At 43.6% G+C, this 22,371-nt stretch overlaps 1 protein-coding gene across 3 annotated transcripts in view; it reads left to right on the top strand.

Moving 5' to 3' along the window:
* Positions 1-22,371, top strand: part of LOC117163360 (uncharacterized) — a 146,269-nt gene that overhangs the window by 71,160 nt on the left and 52,738 nt on the right. Inside the window, exon 1 of one of the 3 annotated variants that reach the window (XM_033345567.2) lies at positions 7,068-7,612. The exons of the other annotated variants lie outside the window; for them this stretch is intronic. Within the exon in view, the coding sequence (XP_033201458.1) occupies positions 7,493-7,612 (120 nt within the window). The 5' untranslated portion in view covers positions 7,068-7,492. Of the gene's footprint in view, positions 1-7,067; positions 7,613-22,371 lie in introns of those variants that run through there. 3 annotated transcript variants of the gene reach the window in all.

Genomic DNA, 22,371 nt, shown 5'->3' on the forward strand with positions numbered 1-22,371 from the left:
TTTCACAGTTGAAAATTTTGTAACTCAACGGTTTGTATTTCGTTTCAATCTCAAAGCCTATTTACGAAATTTCAAATTACAAATTTTCTGATTTGAACACTACATAGATCAAATTTATTTATAAAACCGTAAGCATACGACTTCCTACGTTAGATTTCAGGCTCCAATTCAAATGTTACGACTTTCAAACGCGACTGTTTTCCGCCGTCTATTCTTCGTTCTCCAACGAAAGAGGAAACGAAACGCGTTCTCTGTTTAACTTACATTATTCACCCTGTTTCAACAGGCTCCGTTTCACGTATGTAGTTTCCCGGCGTGGAGAACGAGAGGAAAAATTCGAGCACAGTTGAAAGAAACATTAAAAAGCGTCCAACAGCGTTCGTACGTGTTACAGGGCAACTCTCTGGTAAACTTGGCCGCGGGAACAATCGCGTAAGTCTGTTACAACTGCACAAAGGTTGGCGAACGTGTATGACGATTCTAGGAGAGGTTAAATCGGGCCCACATGCGCATTTCATTGGGCGTGGTCGGTGCAGGTATTCCATTTAATCCCAGCGACACCAGCGACGAGGCACGATCTACGTTGCTGCAGAATTCTCAGCCGCAGTAAACTATCGAGTTCATGCTTCCATATTTCGTTAAACTCGCCTCTAAACTCGGACAACAAAAAACGATGAACGCGGTTGTCTAGCGTTCTTTGCAGAAGCTACACGATCTTGCTGGTATTTTCTAGAAAAATTGTTCGCACAATGAACTGTAATGAATTGTTACGCTCGATTCGTGCTAGTTGATACGACCATCTGCACGCTAGCAAATTCTTGGGATCGAGATCTATAGTTTCATTGATGTGCAAAATGGTACAACTCTCGTTCAGGTTATTTATTATGAAATCGATTATAATCGGTGGCTTTGGTGACTTGGAAAAACTTCTATGATACGTTATCATTGCATGTAATTTCGATAAATTCTAAGAGAATAATTTTCCAATTTCTTCTTTTCTGATATCTTACGTCGAACGCGATGAATCTCGTTGGTTTTCTTGACTGGCCAGTGCAGCGGCGAGGGACTCCTGAAAGGACGCTAAGGTCCTGTCGTGGGATAGCCTCCGCTTCCCAGGGACCCTTTTGGCCTCGGTAAGCTCGTGCGGCGTTTATTTCTTTACCCTCTTCTCTCTTACCTCTCTTTCTCTCTCGTAGTCGTTGCTTCATACCTTGCCTGTTCCCGCTCTGCGAGATGTAAATCTTTCGAGATGAACTTTTGCCTCTTGCGTCAGCCGACGACTTCAAAGGTCCGAAACTCAGACCATGAGCTGGCCAGCTCCATGGAACAGTCACAGTGGTTACAGCACCGGCACCACCGGTTAAAAATTAACGACGTACTTCTTCGTTCTCCCGGAGAACACTTTTACACGATTCTCGACAACCCGACGAATTCGTGGGATTTGTTAACGTCGTGTCTCCGAAGTTTTGTGATTTTTTTTTTCTCCTGACTGGGAGTGGTTATAGGTTGAATTTAAATTTGTCGGTTGTTTGACGTTGACGTTGATTAAATATGTCGGCTTGAGGTTAAGACAAAGAAAAAAGCTGTTGTAGAAAATGTTGCGAATTCGAAACTTTAGCTGAAAAATACCCGTTAATGTTTTACTAACACAAAGATGTATGAGTCTTTCATCAAGCTTTTTCTCTAATTTCACTCAGTTATAAATTATATTACATAATTCTAAACATAAATTCGCAAGAACAAGCAAAATATAAGTGAAACAGGTAGGTGTAGCAGCTCAAAGCTTCGCATTGAACGTCATCGAATCTTGTCCATTTTTCGTTTATACCTGTAAATGCCGATCATTATACCGTAAAGTACCTTTGCTACGAGCGGCAGCTACCCGCCATATTGTCGATATCGGGGGACACACGAGCGTGGACCGTTCGCGAGAACGGTACCGTCGGCATCGAAAGCGAGAAGAACCTAGGAAGCGCATTAGCTCGCCTGAAAAGTGGCACACGCGAACCAACCTGGCAACTTGTCGCGACGGAACGAGCACACCGAGAGAAAGATACAAGTGTGAAGCTGCTCCGTGAGAAGAGTTCGGAGATTTCGACACATTGTTTCCATTCGCGCCTATCTCGTCCGGGCCACGAATTTCTTGTAAACTCCCACGCGTATGGTCGCTGAGATCGTTCGAGAAACGTGAGGTCGGGCTTCTCTAGGTGCATTCAACTCGTCCCGGGCAGCGTTGGTGGGGTTTAATGGGCAGCATGTCGTTCCATGAACACCGGCAATCATGACTTACGCGTATCGACGCGCGAGTGCGCGCGAGAGCAACCCTCGGATACGCGCGAAACGCATAGGACGCCAGAGCATAATGCCACGGGAACGCTTTGCTCGTGGCCTGTTTCAATTTAATGCACAATTGCTCGCTCCGTGTCCCGCTTTGCGTTTCCTTTCTTCGCCGATCGGTTGTTTCGTTTATGTGCAGATCCTCGTTGCTTTGTATGTGTGCTCTTGTATATGTGTTCGCGGCCGTTCGTGTGGCCTGGTTGAGTTTTCAGGATAATGCAACGACGAGAAATGGGCTCGTTGTTCCTTGTAGGTGTCAAGCGGACATGATAATCATTCGCGATATGACCATTTTTAATAGCGAGCCGTGAGAAATGGATCAGATCAAATGGTTTGTAGCTCGATAATTGATTTTATATTAACGGTTCTTATTTCTCGATAATTTATATCGAGAATTTGAATCGTTTAACAGCTATTTTAAACACGCGAATTTCCTTTGAAGAGACGGGATATGAGTCTTTTGAAAGGTTTATTTCTATATTTAATGCTATTTTTCAGTCCTTTAATTAACGGTAGTCGTGGTTTGACTTGACCCTAGAGGCTGACTTATTCAAGTAGTGTAAAATAAAAAAGTACATTATTCATGGAATAAAATGAGATAAAATGTGAAATCGAACATTGGCTTTCCCTTTATCCCCGGACAAGACGATATTGATAAGCGCATTACGTAATCAGGAGAACAGTTCCCGTTTTCTCGAAGCGATCGCAGTAAGCTAAATTATCAAGAGCCTTCTTCCTGACGCGGTTCCTGGAAAGCCGCTATTACCAACGACCGATAATCAAGCGATAACGATCGTCCGTGTCCAGCAGCGGCGAGAGTGTGCGGCTGGTAGAATGCATTTTGCATGCACCACGGTATCCCAGATTACGGCGCCGAGCGCTGTTAATTGGTGCACACAGCACGATTGCGCCAGGATGCAACTGCCGGTGTGACTGCATTCTCCTCGCTGCAGCGCTTGCTAGTCCAAATTCTTCGCGTGTTAAAATGAAACGCGAGCTCGATTCTCCACCCGCGGATAATTACTCCTATCTCGGCACGTGATTACACACACGATGCGAAAGCTAACGAACAAAGGACGAATGGACATTTATACGAATTTTGATTGGGTGCGGCGGAGAATCTTATTTGCTTTCAAATCAATAAAAAAATTGGATGTCTGTTCAAAAAGCAGGGAATAGTAATCGAATGGCAGCCATGATATTTCAATATCGATAACATCCGAATGCCATACCGTCATCACGGTCGAGAAGTTCGAAAAAAGCGAATGCAAATACACATACATACGTATACAATGTATATACAGGAAGCAGGAGAACGCGAGAGTATCGTTTTCCAGTTCAATGCCAGGCTCGATATCGTACACTATGTTTCATCTACCAATGTCTGTATGTATCATGTATGATTCTACCTTCTACCCGAAAGGCTCCATTCGGTGGTCAGGATGTCGCTACGTGGTGCACGTAGACGACGATAACGCGGTTTCATTGCGTGCTCCGATCGAATGGCAACATCGTGGCAACGAACGAGGAGGCGAAATCAATTAACTCGGCCACGTGTGTGGACGCACACGAACCTGACCTCCCGTTTTCCATTGTACACGCGCGTAGTAGTACGCGTAGTACAACCTACAGGGTTACGTATGCCGTATACTATACGTACGTTCCCTCAGTACGTATATAGGCAGCGTTGTCCTGAACGAGCGCGGCCTGTGCTCGCGTACATTAGCCGCGTGGGTTGCCATGGGCAACCCATGACTAACACACGTTCCAGCATCACGTGTCTCTCCCTGTGTCTGTCCCTTTCTCTCGTGGTTCGGCCCAGTGCCGTCTTAACTGGAGGCGCTGCGCGTCTGTCCTTTCGTTTCGTCTATTTTATCACCATTTTGTGTTATTTCTATGTTGTATTCTTATCTTTTGTACAAGAGCGATATTTTATACAAGAAAACTTTTACAAGAGAATTGTCTTATTCGATTAGATGAAAGTTCTTCCGAAAGTTTGGATAACCGAAGCTAATCGAGAATTTGTTCGTGCTTCGAGTGATTGAAGATACATAAAATTTGGAACTAAAACGAAGTAGAGGTTAGTAAATGTTTTGTTCAACGTAATTGGAAAATTTGTAGTTGATTTTATTCATTTTTTGACAATATCGCATAAAGAGATCGTATAATGATATACATAAAGTCGGTGGTTATTTGTTAACTATGTAACAAATCTGTATTTATCGAGTAATAGATAAAAACTACATAGTAGTATTATACATTAATCAATAATAAATGTGCGAAAATATGGCTACCTTTTTTCGTATGCATTTCCTAGTTACGATACTGAGGGTCAATCTTCGTCCTGTGAATTATGTCCATCTTTTTCTAGGGTATTTCGCTTCTTCAAGTGCCCTAGCATCGGGTTTGTTCTTCTCCTCGTTCCTACCGTGGCATACTTGCCATTTTCATCGTCCCTCTTTCTTTCTCGATGGTACCTAGTTCAGGGATGTACCGCGGTCCATTGCGATTCAGCGATGCGTGATTTACATGGCTTACGTAATATTTCGCGAATTCATGGGGTGGTCCGGAATATCGATTATTCTAATCGCTGTTGATTACTCTATTTTATTACTCTAGAGTGGTTTTCCTGTAGAATTGCTATTTATTTACGCTTCTCGAATGGTAATTTCATATTTTCCAAACGCTTTAATGTAATACCATATATAATAAATTTTTACTGGGATTTATTACAATTTGAAATATCGTACATTCTATGCCAAATCGTTAATTTTATATACAGACAGATTTTTTATGTAAAATTTCAATCGGTGATCACGTTAATAAACATTACATAGAATTTTTATCCAAATTAATAATTTCGTTACCAATCCTGCTCTTCGTTACTGAGCTAAGGAATGCTTTCGTTCACTAAACAAAAGCTTCATTTACATCAACCTAGGAGCTAATAACCTGGACGAATTCCAACATCCGATCTTACCTCTTCCATAAGATTGTTGCTATATCTGTATCTTATAAATAATGTCACCCATATCGAGCTAGAGTGGTGGTTTCTCGCGAACAATTCTTCCTTATCGGCAATTTGTTTCTCTGTACGAATCTATATCGTGGATCCCGTGCGACCAAAGCATAAAAAAATGAAATCCCCGGCGCTAGAAGAAAGTCGCTATTTCTGGTATCCCTCGGGGCGTTAGATCCAGGGTCTCGACTGAAAACGGATCGTCCCTGAACTCGTAGCTCGTAGCGACTCCACACGAAATGGAAGGGGTCATGGAACTGCGGAGAGGGAGGAAAGGACCGAGTTGAAGAGAGACAGACAGTTCCTGGTGGGGGAGGATGAAGGACATGAGCAAGAGGAAGAGAAACGGAACAGGGATGCTGCTCTTGAACAGAGACGGTGTGCACAGGCTAAGAAACGAAAGAGAAAGAGAAAAAATTATTCCTGGCCACCCTCGTTACGCCTTCTTCTTTCCTCCTTTCTTCGCCTCTGTCCAGCTACGGAATATAGTTGACGTTTTTCGTGCAGCCACGGGAAAGGAAAAGCCACGGTGAAAGAGGATGGAAAACGTAGTGACGGAAAGGGAGGTCAAACAGAAACGCGGGAGTATAGCGGTAGAAGAAAAGAGGAAGTCGGGATAGACGGGGGAAATAGAGTGGTGCTGGAGCGAGGAGGGAAGCTGTACGAAATATAGAGGACAGCGTGGTCGCCGTATAATATATACGACGAGGCTGGTAAACGAAGGACAGAGGGAGAGAGACGAAGGGGTCGAGAGTTACCAAAGAAACAGAAACGAACGAAACGGAGAAGGAAAACGCGAGGCCAACAAAGAGTGGGAGGAAGATGGCGCAAAAGCAGCGGCATAGAACGTATAGAGAGCAGAGAGGGCGCTAGAGGTGCACGGAACGCTCTAGAGTGGAACCGAGACGGGATGACGAAACTACGAGGAGGAGAAAGAAGAAATTAAACGGAGAAAGAGGCTCGAACGAGAGAGAAAGAGAGAGAGAGATAGACGTTAGGTCTGACGAATCATCGGAGAGGGACGGAAAATATGATGTGACTATGAGCGACCGGGAAAGAAGGACGAGTGGTAGAGGGAACGAAAAGGTGAAAAGTATAAGAGAGACGGATGATTCACCGAAAAGAGCGAGAGTGAACGACGCATGGGGCTTTCACGGATACGAGAGAGAAAGTTTAGTAGCAGTCGAAAAGAGAGGGAGAGAACAGACAAGGCACGTCTAGGTAAAACAGAGCGAGAAAAGGCTGGCAGCAGCAGAGACGAGACAGAGTGCGCCCACCAAGCCGCCTCCATACCACCTCCAGCATTCCCGGCCTGCACACACAGTTGCAGCTGCACCGCCGCCGTGGCTCGCTCGTGTGCACATGCGAGACTGCGCGCGCGTCCGTCTCTCGCTCGCAATCATCTCTTGGTTCGCCGGTACGCTCTGTGTATTAACGACGCGTTCTCTTCTGGATATCGAGCCGTATAGCGTGTGAGTTTTTCCTCTCGATAAGAGAGCCTCATGTTGAAAGATCTAGTCGATCAGTTTGACTCGTGACTATCGTACGAGAAGGATCGTTTTCTCTCAATCGGATTATCGTGTCAACGTTTTTTTCGCAACTTCGGAAAACTTCCTTACGAAGATTCTTTTTTTTTCTAAATCGTTTTTATACTCTTCTGACAAAATCATTTTACCGCATCGTACAGTGAAACGTACAGTGAATAAGTTTTTTGGAGTTCATCTTTATCGGGGCATACACGATTGGTGCACGTGTGCATCCGTGGTCCCGGTGCGCACGGTATATCGGAGCTTCGATCAACGAGAGAAGCCCGACACCTCGTTAGCGTCACGGATATATTACATAGTCGGCACGAAAAGCTTTGACATTTGGCAAATGTCAGTGACAGTCGCTGGCGGAGCGGCTTCCGCGTAATCGGAGCGTGGTTCGTGATAAACGATAAGGAAAACGGTCGTTGTAGTTCGTTTCAGTGTTTCCCATTTCGACATACGAATCCGGCCGGTTGTTTTCATTAATCTCGTGCTACAAGATCGAATTCGAGAAGAGACATGTGATCTTGTGTTGGATACGAGTAAGGAATAGAATCGAGAAGAAGCATCAACTGGTCTGGTCTCCGAAGGCTCAAAAGTCTTGAAGATGGACTGGATGAGGAGACAGGACATTAAGGAGGAGTCACCGGAAACTCCTACCGCTCTGACACCGGATGAACCTGACGAGTGCTACTTCGAGGAAGACACCTCGATAGACGAGGGCATGGTACGTGATTCGCGTGGCAATTGCCACTCACACTGTTCGTTTATCGAGATACAAACTCCTTTATTTGTAAATTTAAGCCTTGAGAAATTGATTCGTCGAATATATTTTAGCTAAATTTCGTTTTCACGCGCCCCTATATTTTATACACTATTTCGTATTTTCTCATAGTATTCGACACAGAGAACAGAGACAAAATATAGCAGTTTTGAATCTAGGAATAATTAAAAGCTCGTGTGTTGGAGTGGACTAGCGCGATGAAAACCGGTCCACGGCGTTCGTCGTAAAAATCGTCAATTTTCGATTACGTAACCGCGTATGGTTTGTCACGTTCGAGACGCGTGTCACCATACACGCGGTCTCTTTTATTAATGGAAAAGTCTGCGTGTTAATTTAACGCGTCGCCACGCACGAGGAACGTTTCGAAAGTTCGCTCCGATCTTCACGCCGATCTCGTTCCTGTCGAGCAACGTGTGAGGGCAACACCGACGTTACTCATCGATCTCAATGGAACTTTGCAGGAACGTGAAAAAGCAGCACACTTTCTAGTATTTCAATATTAGACGTCGATAGTCAGAAATTCTGTGCACTTTATGTTCGTATAGCTAGCTCGATCATATTTCATGCAACGATCGTCGCCAATCTCCTAAAAATTATCGGGAATTTTCGACAGGTAGTAATTGAAATCAACGTTGAGCGCGTTACATTGGCTCACAGCCACGTAAATTCAGCGAGCTTCTTTCTTGCAGCCGTGAGGCAAACTCGCGGAGATCCACCGGGCAGGGATTTAGGTCTGCCATTAATTTTGCTTTATCTCACCTTGACCCTTCCCTCCGCGCCCCTTTTTAATCTTTACGAGGCTGCGCGAAGTAAGAAGTTATTACGACGCTTCCTTCCGGCGAGCAGCGCCGTAATTGTTATGATTTTAGCGGTGAAGTTGGAGCGGAGGAAGGTCTTCTCTCTCGTTGCTTTTAAACGCTTGATGGATCTATCTGGAAGTTCTGGAATGGCACGAAGTACTACTGTTAGAATGTAATATTTCAATGGAAGCAAAATGTTGATTCGTTCGTTACGCGTTATCTTATTTCATACTATCTTCTCTTCTTTCGAGGAGAATATTTCGTACCAAGGATGGTTTTTCTTTGGAAAGTTGAATTTACGTTGTCCATTCTAGAATGAAATTTCAAATTTAGAAATTACGGTTACGTGCTAAGAAGAAATTTTAAATTTGATGTTTATTAAATCGAGTGATTCGATCTTCTTCGTGCTTTTATCGTGCAACTCCAGAACTCGTTTAAAATTCCATCTTCAACATTCGTGCAGACTCTTCATCACCTATATTCTCATACCAGTTTGTACTCCATATTTACGATCATTTACTATCAGAAGACTGTGGATGGTTTATTTTAAACTTTCGTAGCGAGACTATCGTGTGTCACCATCGGATCTTCAACCGAATCTGCACCAACAATCACGTGCAACCGTGTTTCGTTTGCGTGCAAAGTCCCTGTTAGATTCCTCGATTTCCCTAACGATACCCTCACGGAGGAGCGTCGCGATTTCGTTGCATCGATGGAGTAATGGTATCTCGAGTTACCTCCGGGTAATTGGTACGCGGGGTGGTCGAACAGCATAAGCGTGCAATGGCCGTTAAGGGAAATTCGAACACGTGTCACGAACCCTTTCCTACGACCGACAGGGCGCGAACGTTGCAACGAGCTTAAGTGGGCAACGAGAAAATGGACTCGAGTGTAAAGTTACCTCGAATCTACAGTTACGGGCATTGTTGCGGCCGTTCTGTTGCCTCTGAAGTGGCTGCTTGAATTACGGTGCTGAAGCCCCGGGCTCGATGGAGCACGGGGCCAGGCGACTGTTGTACGCACGGCTTAATAATGCGTGGTCGCGATATAAACATTTAACGCGCTCACGAAAGATCGATAGTTTGATCGTAATGTGCTTGAAACGTTGCGATCAATAAGGTCTGTCGTGTGTTGCGCAAAGGGAGAGGGGAAATTGGAGAGTCGAGCGGTATCTGCATAAAGCGTGGGAGGTAATGTAGCGATTTCGCGTTTGCAGCTGTGTTTCTGGTTTAAGGCGCTGTGCTTCGCTGTTTCGTGAAATATTTTTCATGATGTAATCGCCGTTTTCTGATTCTGATACATCGTTCTTAATTTGTCAATTGTAATACTCGTTGTCGTATGTGGAAAGCTTCCTTTGTGGTTAGAAAATATGTGGTAATTAAGCGAGGTTGAGCTCGATTGATAGAGAGGATGATTCGGAGTAACGTAAGCAGTGTAATGAAAATATAAATAGATGAATATGTAGATTTGTTTTGTTGGAAACGAGATGAGTAACGAATAAAACAGCAATGAGCGGAACATATTACGATGGACTCGATCTAACCCATTATTAAATCGCAACATTCAACCATCCAATCTCCTTCACCGAAACATTCTTCACGCTTCCGTTCCTCGTACTTAACGATCGAGCTCGCTGCAAACCAGCAGTGAAAAAAAATCGTGTTACAGATTAGGCTAATTACCCATGTAACCCGTGTTCGTTATCTGTTTCGTGTTTTGGTGAACGCTCGTGGCCACGCGGCGAATACATCGAACGAGGATCAGCGACGTCGCGGTTATCACAGCAGCGTACCGGCGAAAGACGGAAGTCACGTGAGCTCTGGTAGCCTCTGTTCAGTATCAGAGACGGGCACGGGCTCGTTTTTTCTTCCTAGACCCGAGCTCGATAAGAGGAAACGATAAAAGTCGCTGGAAGCCGCTTCGAAACCTTGGCAACGTCGTGCTTCCAGACCATAGGGCCAAGGATGATTCAGCGCCAGCTGCACGGCCGAGGGCCGCCTAAACTCGCCCTCGAAAATTTGTTAGTCAAAATCGAAGGAAAAGGTGGACACACACGATCGATCCTCTTCGTGATGCGCTTCGAGAGACACGCGTTCCTCTCGAACACTCTTCCGTCCGCAAATTACACCACGAGATTTATAGCTCGCCACGTCGTTTTTTCCCCGTCGATCGTGAACGATCGCTCCGCGGAATTGGTATAATTTATGAATTGCGCCGCCTTGCCGCACTCCTTGTCTCGGTAAATCATGCGGTGTCGCGTGATTACCCGCTATCTCGTGTTTCCCTTTTTTCCTACTCGTTACACGGACAATGCCGCACGAAGACGACTTTTTGACGGTCTATCGTGGGCGGTTTCCCGAGGATGTCTACTCGTTGGGATATATTACCGTAGAAAAAGGAAAAACGTGTATATAGAAAATAAACGAGGCTATTAACATGCCAGAGTGGAAATCTATCGCTACTCCCGGCAAGCACTATGTTCTATTATAATTAATTTTCTGTTCGAACATCGAGGAACTTTAATAATCTGACCGAAACATCAAACGCTGAGTATGATCATAATCGGCGTACAGTTGTGTATCGAACATCTGTTACTATTGCTGAGAAACATCATATTCCACGTATTTACGATATTTTTCCAATTGTATCAACTCCAACAGACTTCAACAAACCCAAAAATCTGCTCGTCGAAACATCAAACGTCGAGTACGATTACAATCCGTACTCAGACCGGGGAGTTGGTAGTTAAAGCGATTTCCACGAAAGCGAAACGAGGTAGTATGACAGCATCGAACGCGAATGCCCGGAGATGGAGGGAAATATAATTTCAATCGCAAAGAGGGAACTCATAGGCAGTGCGGCGCTGCAGGCAGAATACCGGGGGGATGTTGGCGACCAGTCACCGTGGCTGCTCACCCTCTCATCCTGCGCTTCCACGTTGTGGGGGATGAAGCATGACTCACCGGGTGCCACCAACCCTGTTTTTCGGCTGTCTCGTGCCGGGAATCCACCCTAGAACGTTCTCTCTCCCTCGCCGATCAAACGGAACGAGGAGAGAACGAGCATTATCATAATCCGTGTCGACAGGCTGTAAAAAAAAATACAGAGTCAGCCACGCTCAGGTGTCATTCGTTCGTCGTTGTTTGCTACGCTGGTCGAAAGAATCCGAGTCACGATGACTTGGGGTGGGTCGTCACGGACGACTGGATTGCTTTGGAAGTTAACGCGATGGCTCTAATTCCTGTTTGCGGAGATGAGAACTGATCTGTCACGTACCACGACGAAACCGTTCTTCTTTCCTTTATTAACAGCTTTGAATCAGGAGAGTTAGCTCTCTTGGACAGCTCTCGTGAGTAGCTCGGATTTATCGATTGATTTTGGTGGAGGAGCTTTCGATTCTGGATTGAATGGATATGTATACTTTACCGCAATGTTACGAATACTTGAGTTTCTTTTTCAGTTTTATAAAATTATCTACAAATAATCTACAATGGAAAAATATTTGGAAATTCTGTTTTTATAAGTAGGTCTACGTAGGATCTTACAAAAAAGGCCATCAACACACCGGAAACTCTTTTCTTTGTTACTCAAACAAAAACTCCGTGACCCAAAAGAATTTCACATCGTTACACAATAAAAAGCTCTCACTCTCGTATTACCATACTGAACTAATATATCTTAAAGCACTCGTGTCTACATTTAAAGAAGAAAAACTTGTAGATCCATTTCTTTTTCATCGTCCAGCTGTATTTCGAATCGTAGGCTCAGAAACAACTAATGGAATAAAATAGAAAAAAGAACGTTGCCGTCCACACGTGGCTGAGGGAGGCGAATGGTGTCGTCAACGCGTTTGCTTAACGAATTAATCTCATTATTTTCGTTCGTCTTGCCCTCCATGCCCTAGATAGCATGGTAAGATGGAGGGCGGGAGGTGTACGTGAAATGGCATCTGGAAAAGCTCGCATCTGCTATGCAATACGAAGAAACGAGTTTCGATGTCGAAAAGAGATTACGAACCTTTCGAAGGAGGAGGAATACTCTGGATTTATGCGTTTCCTTTGGCCGTGCTCGAGGCCGATATGCGCTTTCCGACGATCATTATTGCACGAAGACGACTGGACTGTGGGGCGAACGAGCTCCGCGCACCCTCCATACTTCAAGGACGGAGGTTATCTTTTATCATCCCTCGATTCAATCGATCGAGGAGAAATTATTATCTGTTTTGGTAGACAGCTGGAACAGAGAATTACTTTTTTATCTCGTTTCCAGTCTACTCAATTGGCACGAGCTTCTTGAAAGCTCGTAATATACTCGCTTATCGAATCACTTTTTGTTTGTCACGAATTGATTTCGTTTCTCTACGTGATTTATTTTATTATTGTTAAGTTTTCTTTTGAAATCCTCCCATTTCGTATAGTTATACACTTACTTAGAATTAAGCGATTCAGCAGACATATCGATCGACTTGACGAAATTGAGAAGTACAGAAAACCGATGAAAAGATTTATTTAATTAAGTATAGAACGCATATAGAACGTGCAAAGTATGATATTCGTTGGAATACGTAGTAGGTGAAACAAATCTCTATTTAGATCCTATTTCTTTAGTTATTCAGATCACAATCACGAATATCTACCTTAACTTCGAAAAAGTACACCATCGTTCACAACGAAGCAAATTTTTACAATCCAAGTCGGTCAAATGCAACTGTAAAATAATGTTTCCCTCGATGTCGCAGCGTAGTATGTCACGCAGCCATAGTTTTCCGATAGCGTGACTCGGATTTGGATTTTCAGTCGTGAAGGCTGTAATTTGAAATTCATACAAGAACATCCGATGAATCGAAGTGGACATAACGCGACGAGCAGATACGTTGCTTCGAACGATTTGCTAAACGCGAGCCGACGTGATATCGATTCACCAGGCCCGATGGACCTTTTTGCTTAGCGTTGCAAGGGGATTCTGCGACTGGTCGGCCATTCGGTGCAAAAACCTCGCCAAAGAGAGAGAGAGAGAGAGAAAGATCTCGGCGTGGGCGAATGGTTATTATTGCTTGGCGCCAGACTGGAGGGGTCTCCATACTAAGAACGTGTTTCAACTTCGCTATTCTCTCGCGAACGAAAGAATCGCAGGCGAAAGCGATGGAATCATCGACAGCCTCGGGGATATCGTGCACTTTCGACCCCTTCGTTCTTCTAACCGATCACACTCGTTCGATATCGTAGGTCTATTGTTTATTCGAAATTACTGTAATCGCCTAGGTGAGAGAGCTTAAAAAGAAATTGGAAGTATTTGTTGCTTTTCTTGTTCCATTGTAAAATGGATACGCGTGTCGTTATTAACCTTGTAACGATCTTTGAATTTCTGTGTTTCAATTACGCTTTCGCTTTTTAGGTGAGATTATTTCGCTTTAGGAATGTTTAGGGCTTGATTATTCAGATTCTTCTATAGACAAGTTGAAACGATCGTCGTGGTGATGGTCGTAAATTTAACGAGAAGTGGTCGTTGCCACCATTAGGAATTTCTGGTTGTTCGGACTGGTTTGAAGCTCTAGTTAGACCTGATTAGATTCTTTATGGAATGTCATTTATCACAAAGTCAAGGTTCTCGTGGTTTCAACGATATCGGTCAAACTTAAAGCGAGGACGACACTTCGATAAAAGTAGGAAGAAGTATCCCTCGTAAGCCAATTAAACACCTCGTTACGATCCACACGATGTTGGACATTTTTGTTCCTTTCTTTCTATTCTAAAAGGGAAGGCAAATTGATCCGTTTACAACATACAGTATCAGGTTGATGTTTTCTCTTCGAAGCTAAGGTTTCCTGAGTTAAACTGTGCTGAGCTTCAGCTGTCAAACGAAGCAAATATTTCTAAGCTTAGGATAATGTAGTTTGGCTTAGCTTTCCGGTAGATCGCTGGCTTCAGAAACTTGCGCGTTCCTTGGGATATCCTGCTGGATTCCGGGGCTGACGCGCTATATTTTCTAAGTGGATTCGCCTGATAATACGGAACGCTGGTAATGTAGTTAACCGAGGCATCGAGTAAATTCTCTTGATTTTCCCGACGATTCCGTGTTAGATTCTCTATCTAACGAGCGCGATTCCGCGTCCCGGAGAACTGGACAATCGCGAAACGTCGCGCAGATAACCTCGACCGCGAGGGTATCGGCTTTCTTATTGTCACCCCAGCTGCAGGAGGAACGTAACGCGAGACGTAGCCACAGAATGTCGCGGCCAGATTACGACAGCCATTTCTATGTGCATTCTCGCCCCGTGCGGCGTAACGGTTATGGACGGACGTAAGATGTTGCACACCGCGCTCGGCTACATTATACGCGCTGTAAGAGAAATTGGAGAGCAGTTGGATGAACTCTGCCAGGTATTGTATCTGTATGCTGGTTTCGGTTTTGATGAAATTGTCTTTTACTGTAAGCTACGGAGACTAGGGAAATCTCTAAATATTAGCAGGTGAATGTAAACCCAAAAAATGTAACAGGATTTTTCTGAAATTGAAGAAACTACCTGTTCGGGATTTAGTTTATCAGTTTATAGCTATATTTCAACTTGTACTGTATCGCAGAAAAGTATCGTGAAACGTCACCATAGCTACCACGATCGCTCAAAAAATCTCGAATCTAATGCCTCTCTTCAAACGTTTCGACATCTCCGTATATAGGAAGGAACGGTTAGAAACGGTGTGGATTTCCCGATTCCGGGCGATACACCGGTAACATTGAGAGAAGATCGAGAAGCAATCCGAATCTTGCGCGGCCCTTAACAAAGGCACGGATTTCCCAGGGTATCGTTGTGTAGGTGGATCGGGCAGAGAACGAAGAGACGAAGATGCGATGAAGAGACAATGCGAGGATTACAGACTCGTCGCGTCAAGACCCATCATCGTGTTCTCCCTGCGAGTGCTCCCGGGTGCTCCGGTTCGCTCTCGTGGCTTACAAAAGGGTGCTTTTTCACACGGAAATGCCAGCACGACACTCGGGGCCGGATTAATCGAGCGGAACGAGTAGCGCGCGCTATGGAACACTCGGCGAACAGCGGCCACGATCCGCGATCGTTTCTCATTGTTCCATGTCCGCCTCGTGATTCTCAGCCGAACGCGATTCCCTGGCGTGCTCCTGATTAAACACGTGATTACGAAACTCGGGAACCTGTTACCGTTTCGCGATCGAAAGCCGATCGGTTGTCGATTGCTTTTTCGTCCGCGAATGGGAGATCTTTCGACATAAGAGATTGACCTTTTCGTGGTTGCCCGATTTAGAATGAACGTGTATAGAGATTCGGGAAGAGAGAGGGGGGGGGGTAAAAATGGTTAGGAAGTTGTAAATTTTGTTTTGATATGTTTCATGATGTTTATTCGAGTGGGTTCTACAGTGTAGGATATTATTTTTTAATTTGTTTGTGGGAATTATTGGTGCTACAAAATAAGTCTTTTTCCTTTTTATGGATGGATTGCATGTTAGTAGGTAAGAACAGATATTTTGTAGAGGTCAAAGGTCTTGCGCAATTGTTTGGTTTCTTTTTAACGTTATTAGCCGATAATAATCGACGTTCTGGCTAATTATTATGGATAATACGTTTGTCGTGTCGTGACTCAGTGCTGATAGTGAATCATTGGTCGTAAATAGTTGGTCATCATTTTGTTAATGATTCTATTTACTAATGTGAACGCGAAGTCAACTATGTCTAAAGCAAATACTAAAACTCGAAACAAGAATGAAGTGCGAAATGTCTCGTAACGACCAAATATTTGAGACAAGTCAAAGTACTTAACTTAACTAGCCCTATAGAATTATCCAAATATTAGAAACAAAACATCTACGAGCAGTAGCCGAATTCCTGTCGTAAGGAATGATCGTGCATATTACGAGCATATTAGGCATAAGCTGGCACGTGGAAACTACAAATCCGTCGACGAAAAGTTTTACGTGACTAAGCACGTTCACGCCAGTCGCTTGACCGTGACCGTACATAACCTTTGCTCCTTTCAGTTCCTGCGTCGTGCTTCCTTCCTCTGTTTCTTCCTCGCGAATGTGATTTCACCGGTTCGGAAACTTCTCGACGCTGGACTTTGAAACTCGGTAACTTTGAAACACGCTACTTCGTAAGAGCGTCGAGGGAGCTTTTCGAAAGATCGAACATTACGACAATGCCCCTTCGATGTTAGCCGAACTTGGATGTTTGGAGAGCATGTCACTGCTGGCATTCCTGTAGAGGCCCGACCATATTCTATACTTAAAGAACATCGTAACGGTACTGGAGGACGAAGTTCCGACGAAGGTAGCTTGTTACCACGAAGATTATCTCGATCTAACGTCCAGTCGACAGTTTGAGGAATTTTACGCGATCATTAGGTTGCGGACACGGGGCATTCTTACGTATTTTCTTTTTTTATCTCAACAGGAATCTGACCAGAACATGCCTTTAAAACGCCTTTAAATCGTTATATTGCCGGTTCCCACAATTTTTTTCTTTTTTTCTTTTTTGTTTTGGACGCAGCATTAGTCCAGAAAGAATATGAAATAGTTTCGAAGATCATGGTTTTTCTCCAAGATGTTGAAATTTAGATAGAAGCGAATGCGAGATAGAATAGGTATGATTCAGCTGCTTTCGCTTTTCATTCTGCCCGCGTGAAGACTGCTGCGAGTGAAACACGTTCTTCGTATCATTATTCAACGCCAATGAATAGGCTCTTTCCTTGGAACATCTTACATACGATGATCTCATTTGGTGTGGATTATACTAGGATTTTCTACCGTTCCAGTTTTTCAGAATATCGAAGATTTAGAACATCTATACATTTCTCTACACATCTATATCGATACATTTTTAAAAGTATTTCAACGCTGTTATAACAAATCTTTGTTATTTAATCATTTAATCACACGGTCAAATTTAATACTAGGACTATCACACCGGTCAAAATAACTGATTTTAGAATTTTATTTTAAAATTCTTACTACGTGTTACATTTTCTCCCGCAATGATGTAACGACTTTTGCAGCGATGACTAAAGGAATAATATAATGAATTTTCTTTTTTTCTCTTTTTAGGTATTCAAAATAAATATAATTTTGTATCGTGGCTACTTACACCAATACCAGTTAAAATAACTGGCTCTTGTCGAAGTGTAAAAGGGTCCTATAATCTGTTTACCGAACTCGATTGTAACCAGTTTCCTCGTTTTGTACACTTCTTTTCACTATGCATGTCATTCAATATGATAGTGTCAATTATCAGGAAAATTCCGGATCGATCACCAGATCGGAAATTCCGGAGCATCATGCAACGAAATGCGGTTGATTTAAGTTTTCTTCCCAAGTAAGTTGCACCGCAGAGTGTTAGCAAGTTTAGTACTTAATCTGTTATCGCTGGTGGGAATTCCGAGACCCTCCGAGTGCACTTATTTTTATCGTCGACGTCCCAAATCGTGAGCAGCCGCTTTTATTTTCGACGGCGAGACAGTTTCATTGACATACACGGCGCCCCATTTCTTTCGCTTTCCGAGGGTGAACCGTGTTCCCTTTATGGAGTGATTACTCGCGCTTCAAGATGAAGTCGAGGTTTTCGGATGACTTGTCACGAGCCTCTGACACTTCGAAATTGTTTCGTTCTCTCTTTGCTTCTTTTTCTACATCTGGGTCATTTTATATCTTCATGCGGAAACCTCATCCCCCCGAAGAATAATTTGAGAAGTTAAAGAAAAATAACGGTGAAATAAGGTTGCAATTCAATGTTAAAATTCGGTCCAGTTAAAAAATTCAATGGCTTGTTTTCCTGGGAAATATTCGTTCTAAAATGCTTTATATTCCTCTGAACATTCTCGGCTTAATCTCTAAGTTTCCACACGCATTTGAACTTCCTCTTCACGCGCCATTAGAACATTCCGACGTGAGTTCGTAATAGCATTCCGATATGTGCGAACAACTCTTGTTACAACATCGTTTTCTGAGTTTCCAATGTTACTAAATATTTCTATCACTACTACTACTAATAATTATATTACTAAATCACTTCGTTTCCTCGCTCCTTTTCTAAGATCTGAATCCAAATCCTTTTTTAGAATCTATAATCCAAAAAAAAGATACACAAAAAAATTTTCCAGTTCACCAATTGTCATCTTTATTATCATGCAAAGATAATTCTAATATTCTTTCGTTTGAAACTACAGGGTAGTTTCCATCGCTTGATATTTCTTCGTGACATAAAGGATTTTATAAACTTCATCCGAGTCTCCTTCGATCCTACTCTTCTCTTAGAAATTTCCAATCGAACCAATTTATTTCTCTAACAAACTGAAACTACCGGTTCCACCCCGATCGCTCGAAATCTCCCGAAATTTCTTCCGATTCAAGATCGACGAAGTCCATTGTCCAGCTTCGTGCGTTAAAAATCTCGTCCGTTTTCAGCTGGACCATCACGTCCCTCCTATTTCGAGGATCGTTTCCGTGCTGGGATTTCTATTTACAGGTAAACCTAGTGGACGGAATCGTCCGTGTAATCTGCGCGAACGTGATCGGGGAGGTAGGAACTCGAGTCGGAACCCGGCTCGTCCGTACTAGAACTATTCGAGCTTAGATCGCGAAGGTTGCGAGCAGAATGCAATCCGCAGATGTCGAGCAGCTGCCGCGGCAAATTGCTTTCGTGTCTTGCATTTAATCCCGCATTGGTAGCTTCTCTAGGCAAGCGTCGACGACGACCGGGCCGCCACAGCTGGCAGGGACTTTCAAATTCGACAATGCTCGTAGCCGTGTGCCCTGGCATAATATTTCCCAGCCGAGAGCTTGACACCCCAGGGGGAAACTAGCTTCCTGTTTCACGACCTTCGTTCCGTTTGACGATGCTGCATCGGTACAAAATTCTTTTTTCGTTTGCGACCGAAGTGGAGAAATTTCGAGATATTTCTGGAGACTTGGAAGGCTACAGTCTGTTACAAGAGTTCACGTTACGCCTACCGAATTCTACGTTCCTGACTTACCCAAGAAACAAAAAACGCGTTTTGCTGTAAAAACTATTTTTTCCAATTAAGAAACTTAATTTCAAGACACTTAATTCACAGTGATCTTGGAGAAAACTTTATTTATTTTATTTTATTATTATTTTATTTTTCGATAATTCTAACCATATCCTAATATCGTCAGGATTCGGCTCTTTTTCTTTTTTTTTTCCAAACGAGCAAACCCGAACGAACAGCAGGGGAAGCAGGCTATCACAGAAACAAAGTAGTTTCGGGGTATTCGTGGAAACTTTCGAATTTCGGCTCGTTACACGAAGCACGTTTTCAGTCCGGTTTCGACGATGGAGTTCGTTTCGCACTCGAATCCGTCGAGCAACTTCGTTTAATCGCTCGCACCCTCGCGGCCTCGTCGCGATTTTATCGGACGATATTTTATCGAAGGGGAGAGAAGTTGGGTTTAACGATGGACAAGCGGAAAAAGTTTCGTAATAATTTCACGAATTTCGTTCGTCGTCGGGATTTTTGTCGAAGAGGATGAGGAAGGGGGCAGATTGAAAATCAACCGGCCGTCGTCGGTAATTATTTCGACGAAAGGAAGAAAAAGAAAAAGGACGAGGTAGATGCCGAAGAAAGATCGTGAGGCATCGTGCTTTCCGGTGTTTCTATCTTGAAGATGCCTTCGTGCCGCCGCTTGTATAATATGGCTCGATGTTGCGTTAGGTTCGTGCCGCTATTGTCCAGCGGATTGCCTCGTAAAATCTAATACTTTGTATTCGGATTAGACGGGTTTAAGGGCTCGTAACAAAAGCAGCAACCCTGGGGCGCGGCAGAAATCATTTCCTAGGCGAGTCAAAGGGAGATTGGAAAGAGAGATGGTGTCTGATTACGGCCTTCTTTATTGGCGTCCTTATCGTTTGGACAAATAATTATTGCCCTTGAAGTCGTGAAAAAAGTTATCTGACATGAGCTTTTTATTCGTAGTTGTTTCTTACACCGTGAATATTTTCATTTGTCGATAGAATATCGAAATGGTCACCGAAACGAAATATTCATCGATAAAGCGACGATAGGGGTTTGGTAAACATTTTTGTAATTTCAGCAAAATTACCATTTTACTGTGAAAATCTGTTTGTTTGCCCCCATCTGTTTGTTTGATACTATCTGAATGTCCATAACAATAGGGTATATTTAAAAATAGCATTCGGAGCGAAATAATGGTTACTGACCTGTACAAAGGTAATGGCACGAGAGATAGTGTTCAAATCTTGTTTTCAGATGTTACTATCGAAACATTCTATTGTTGCTACCTGGACCGCAAAAATTTAAGGAGAGCTAAAGTGATCTCATACGTGCTTTGATACTGGGTTTCTTATACACACAACGTGGACACTGTATATCTACAAAGATACAAAATTTATTTTTTCTTTCTGGTAACGAAAGAATATCGATATCGAAAGTCGATGACAGCTTTCGCGAAGCATTTCGCGCTTGACGACTAGAATCATCAGGCTTGTAGAAAGTTTTTTATTTGTTATATGGAAAGGAGTTAAAAATCGTTATTCACGCGCACCTGAAGGTGCCTCCCAATTAAGAGTTACCATCGGTTTGCGAGAAAATCGCAAAGGGTTGCCAGTTTATCAAGCCACGACGATCTTCTTTTCGCAGCTGGACATCTTCCGGAAGTTCGGAGGCGGAACGAATCGGAGGTTGCGGCGTGTCGATCGCGAAGATCGTCGTTCCAATGGACGAACTCGACGATATGCTAGGCTTGTCCGCAAGGTTAACAGCCGCTTCCGGAAATTTAGTAAATTGTATGCGCGCCGGCGTGGCGCGTGCCTCCGCATAAATTGCCTCTGCATGCAACCCCTTTCGAGCTACCCTTCCTTCCCTTCTCGCCTTCGGTCGTTGTTTTCCTGCGTGCAGCCAACGCCGAAAATAAATTCGCGCCGCTGCCCTGGGCCAGATAATGAGCGTTATCGCTGCCACGTCTCCGCATCGAGATTAATCGCGAATTTAAATGCGTTCACAGGGCCGATCCAAGGGGTAGATTCGACTGACCCGTCATCCTGCCGGGGCTCGGTTAGGCTTTCGACTTTGTCGATGAGCTGGCTGAACAGATAAGGGCTAATTGAATATCTCGTTATACTTTCGGATGATTTCTGAAAATGGATCGTTTGGTAGGTGGAGATAGTGTCACGGATTACGGTTTTGGGATCTATCTTAAAGGAGGAGGAGCATTTATCAGCAACAAGTTTCACTTTTCTCGTTAGGTGGTCCAACAGCGAGACGCAGGTTCAAGGAAAAGAATGTTAAGTGCCCGGTTCTATTTAGTCTAAAGCCTCTTTAATCTAGTATATACGGCACGTAGTTTAAAATAACGTTGGAGAATTTATTTGGTTGCATGGGAAAACGTGTACACGTTTGTGTACACTTCATAGGAGAACGTAGTTGATAAAGAGCTCGGTCTGGAGTGACTTAGGGGGGGGGGGGAAGAAACACGCGAAGAATGAATTGGTTATGAATAGAGCGAAAGATTTCAAACGATCTCGCCTCGATTTTAATATTACCGATATCTTATTACTAGACCATGTATTTTCGTTTTCCCTTTGTTTCGAAATAAGAGACAGGGCTTGAACGAAAGCAAATTCCAATCAAGCTCCATTATTACCTTCAACAATCGCACGAGCTCGTATAAAGTAGCCACGAAACCCTAACGAACGCCCTAACTAATTCACGTACATTATTTTATTCCTCCCCTTGGCACAGTGAAAGCACGCAATTAAAGGGCTATTGTACGCCCATCGCATCGAAAACCGAAATATCATCCCTCGCGGGCACGAAAAATATTGACACAACCGGAGTGGTTGTCCGTATTGGAACACAATATGTAACGAGGAAGAAAAAGACGAAGCAAAGAAAGCGAGAACGACTA

The sequence above is a fragment of the Bombus vancouverensis genome, chromosome 10 (assembly GCF_051014615.1).
Source record: "Bombus vancouverensis nearcticus chromosome 10, iyBomVanc1_principal, whole genome shotgun sequence".
Lineage (NCBI taxonomy): Eukaryota > Metazoa > Arthropoda > Insecta > Hymenoptera > Apidae > Bombus > Bombus vancouverensis.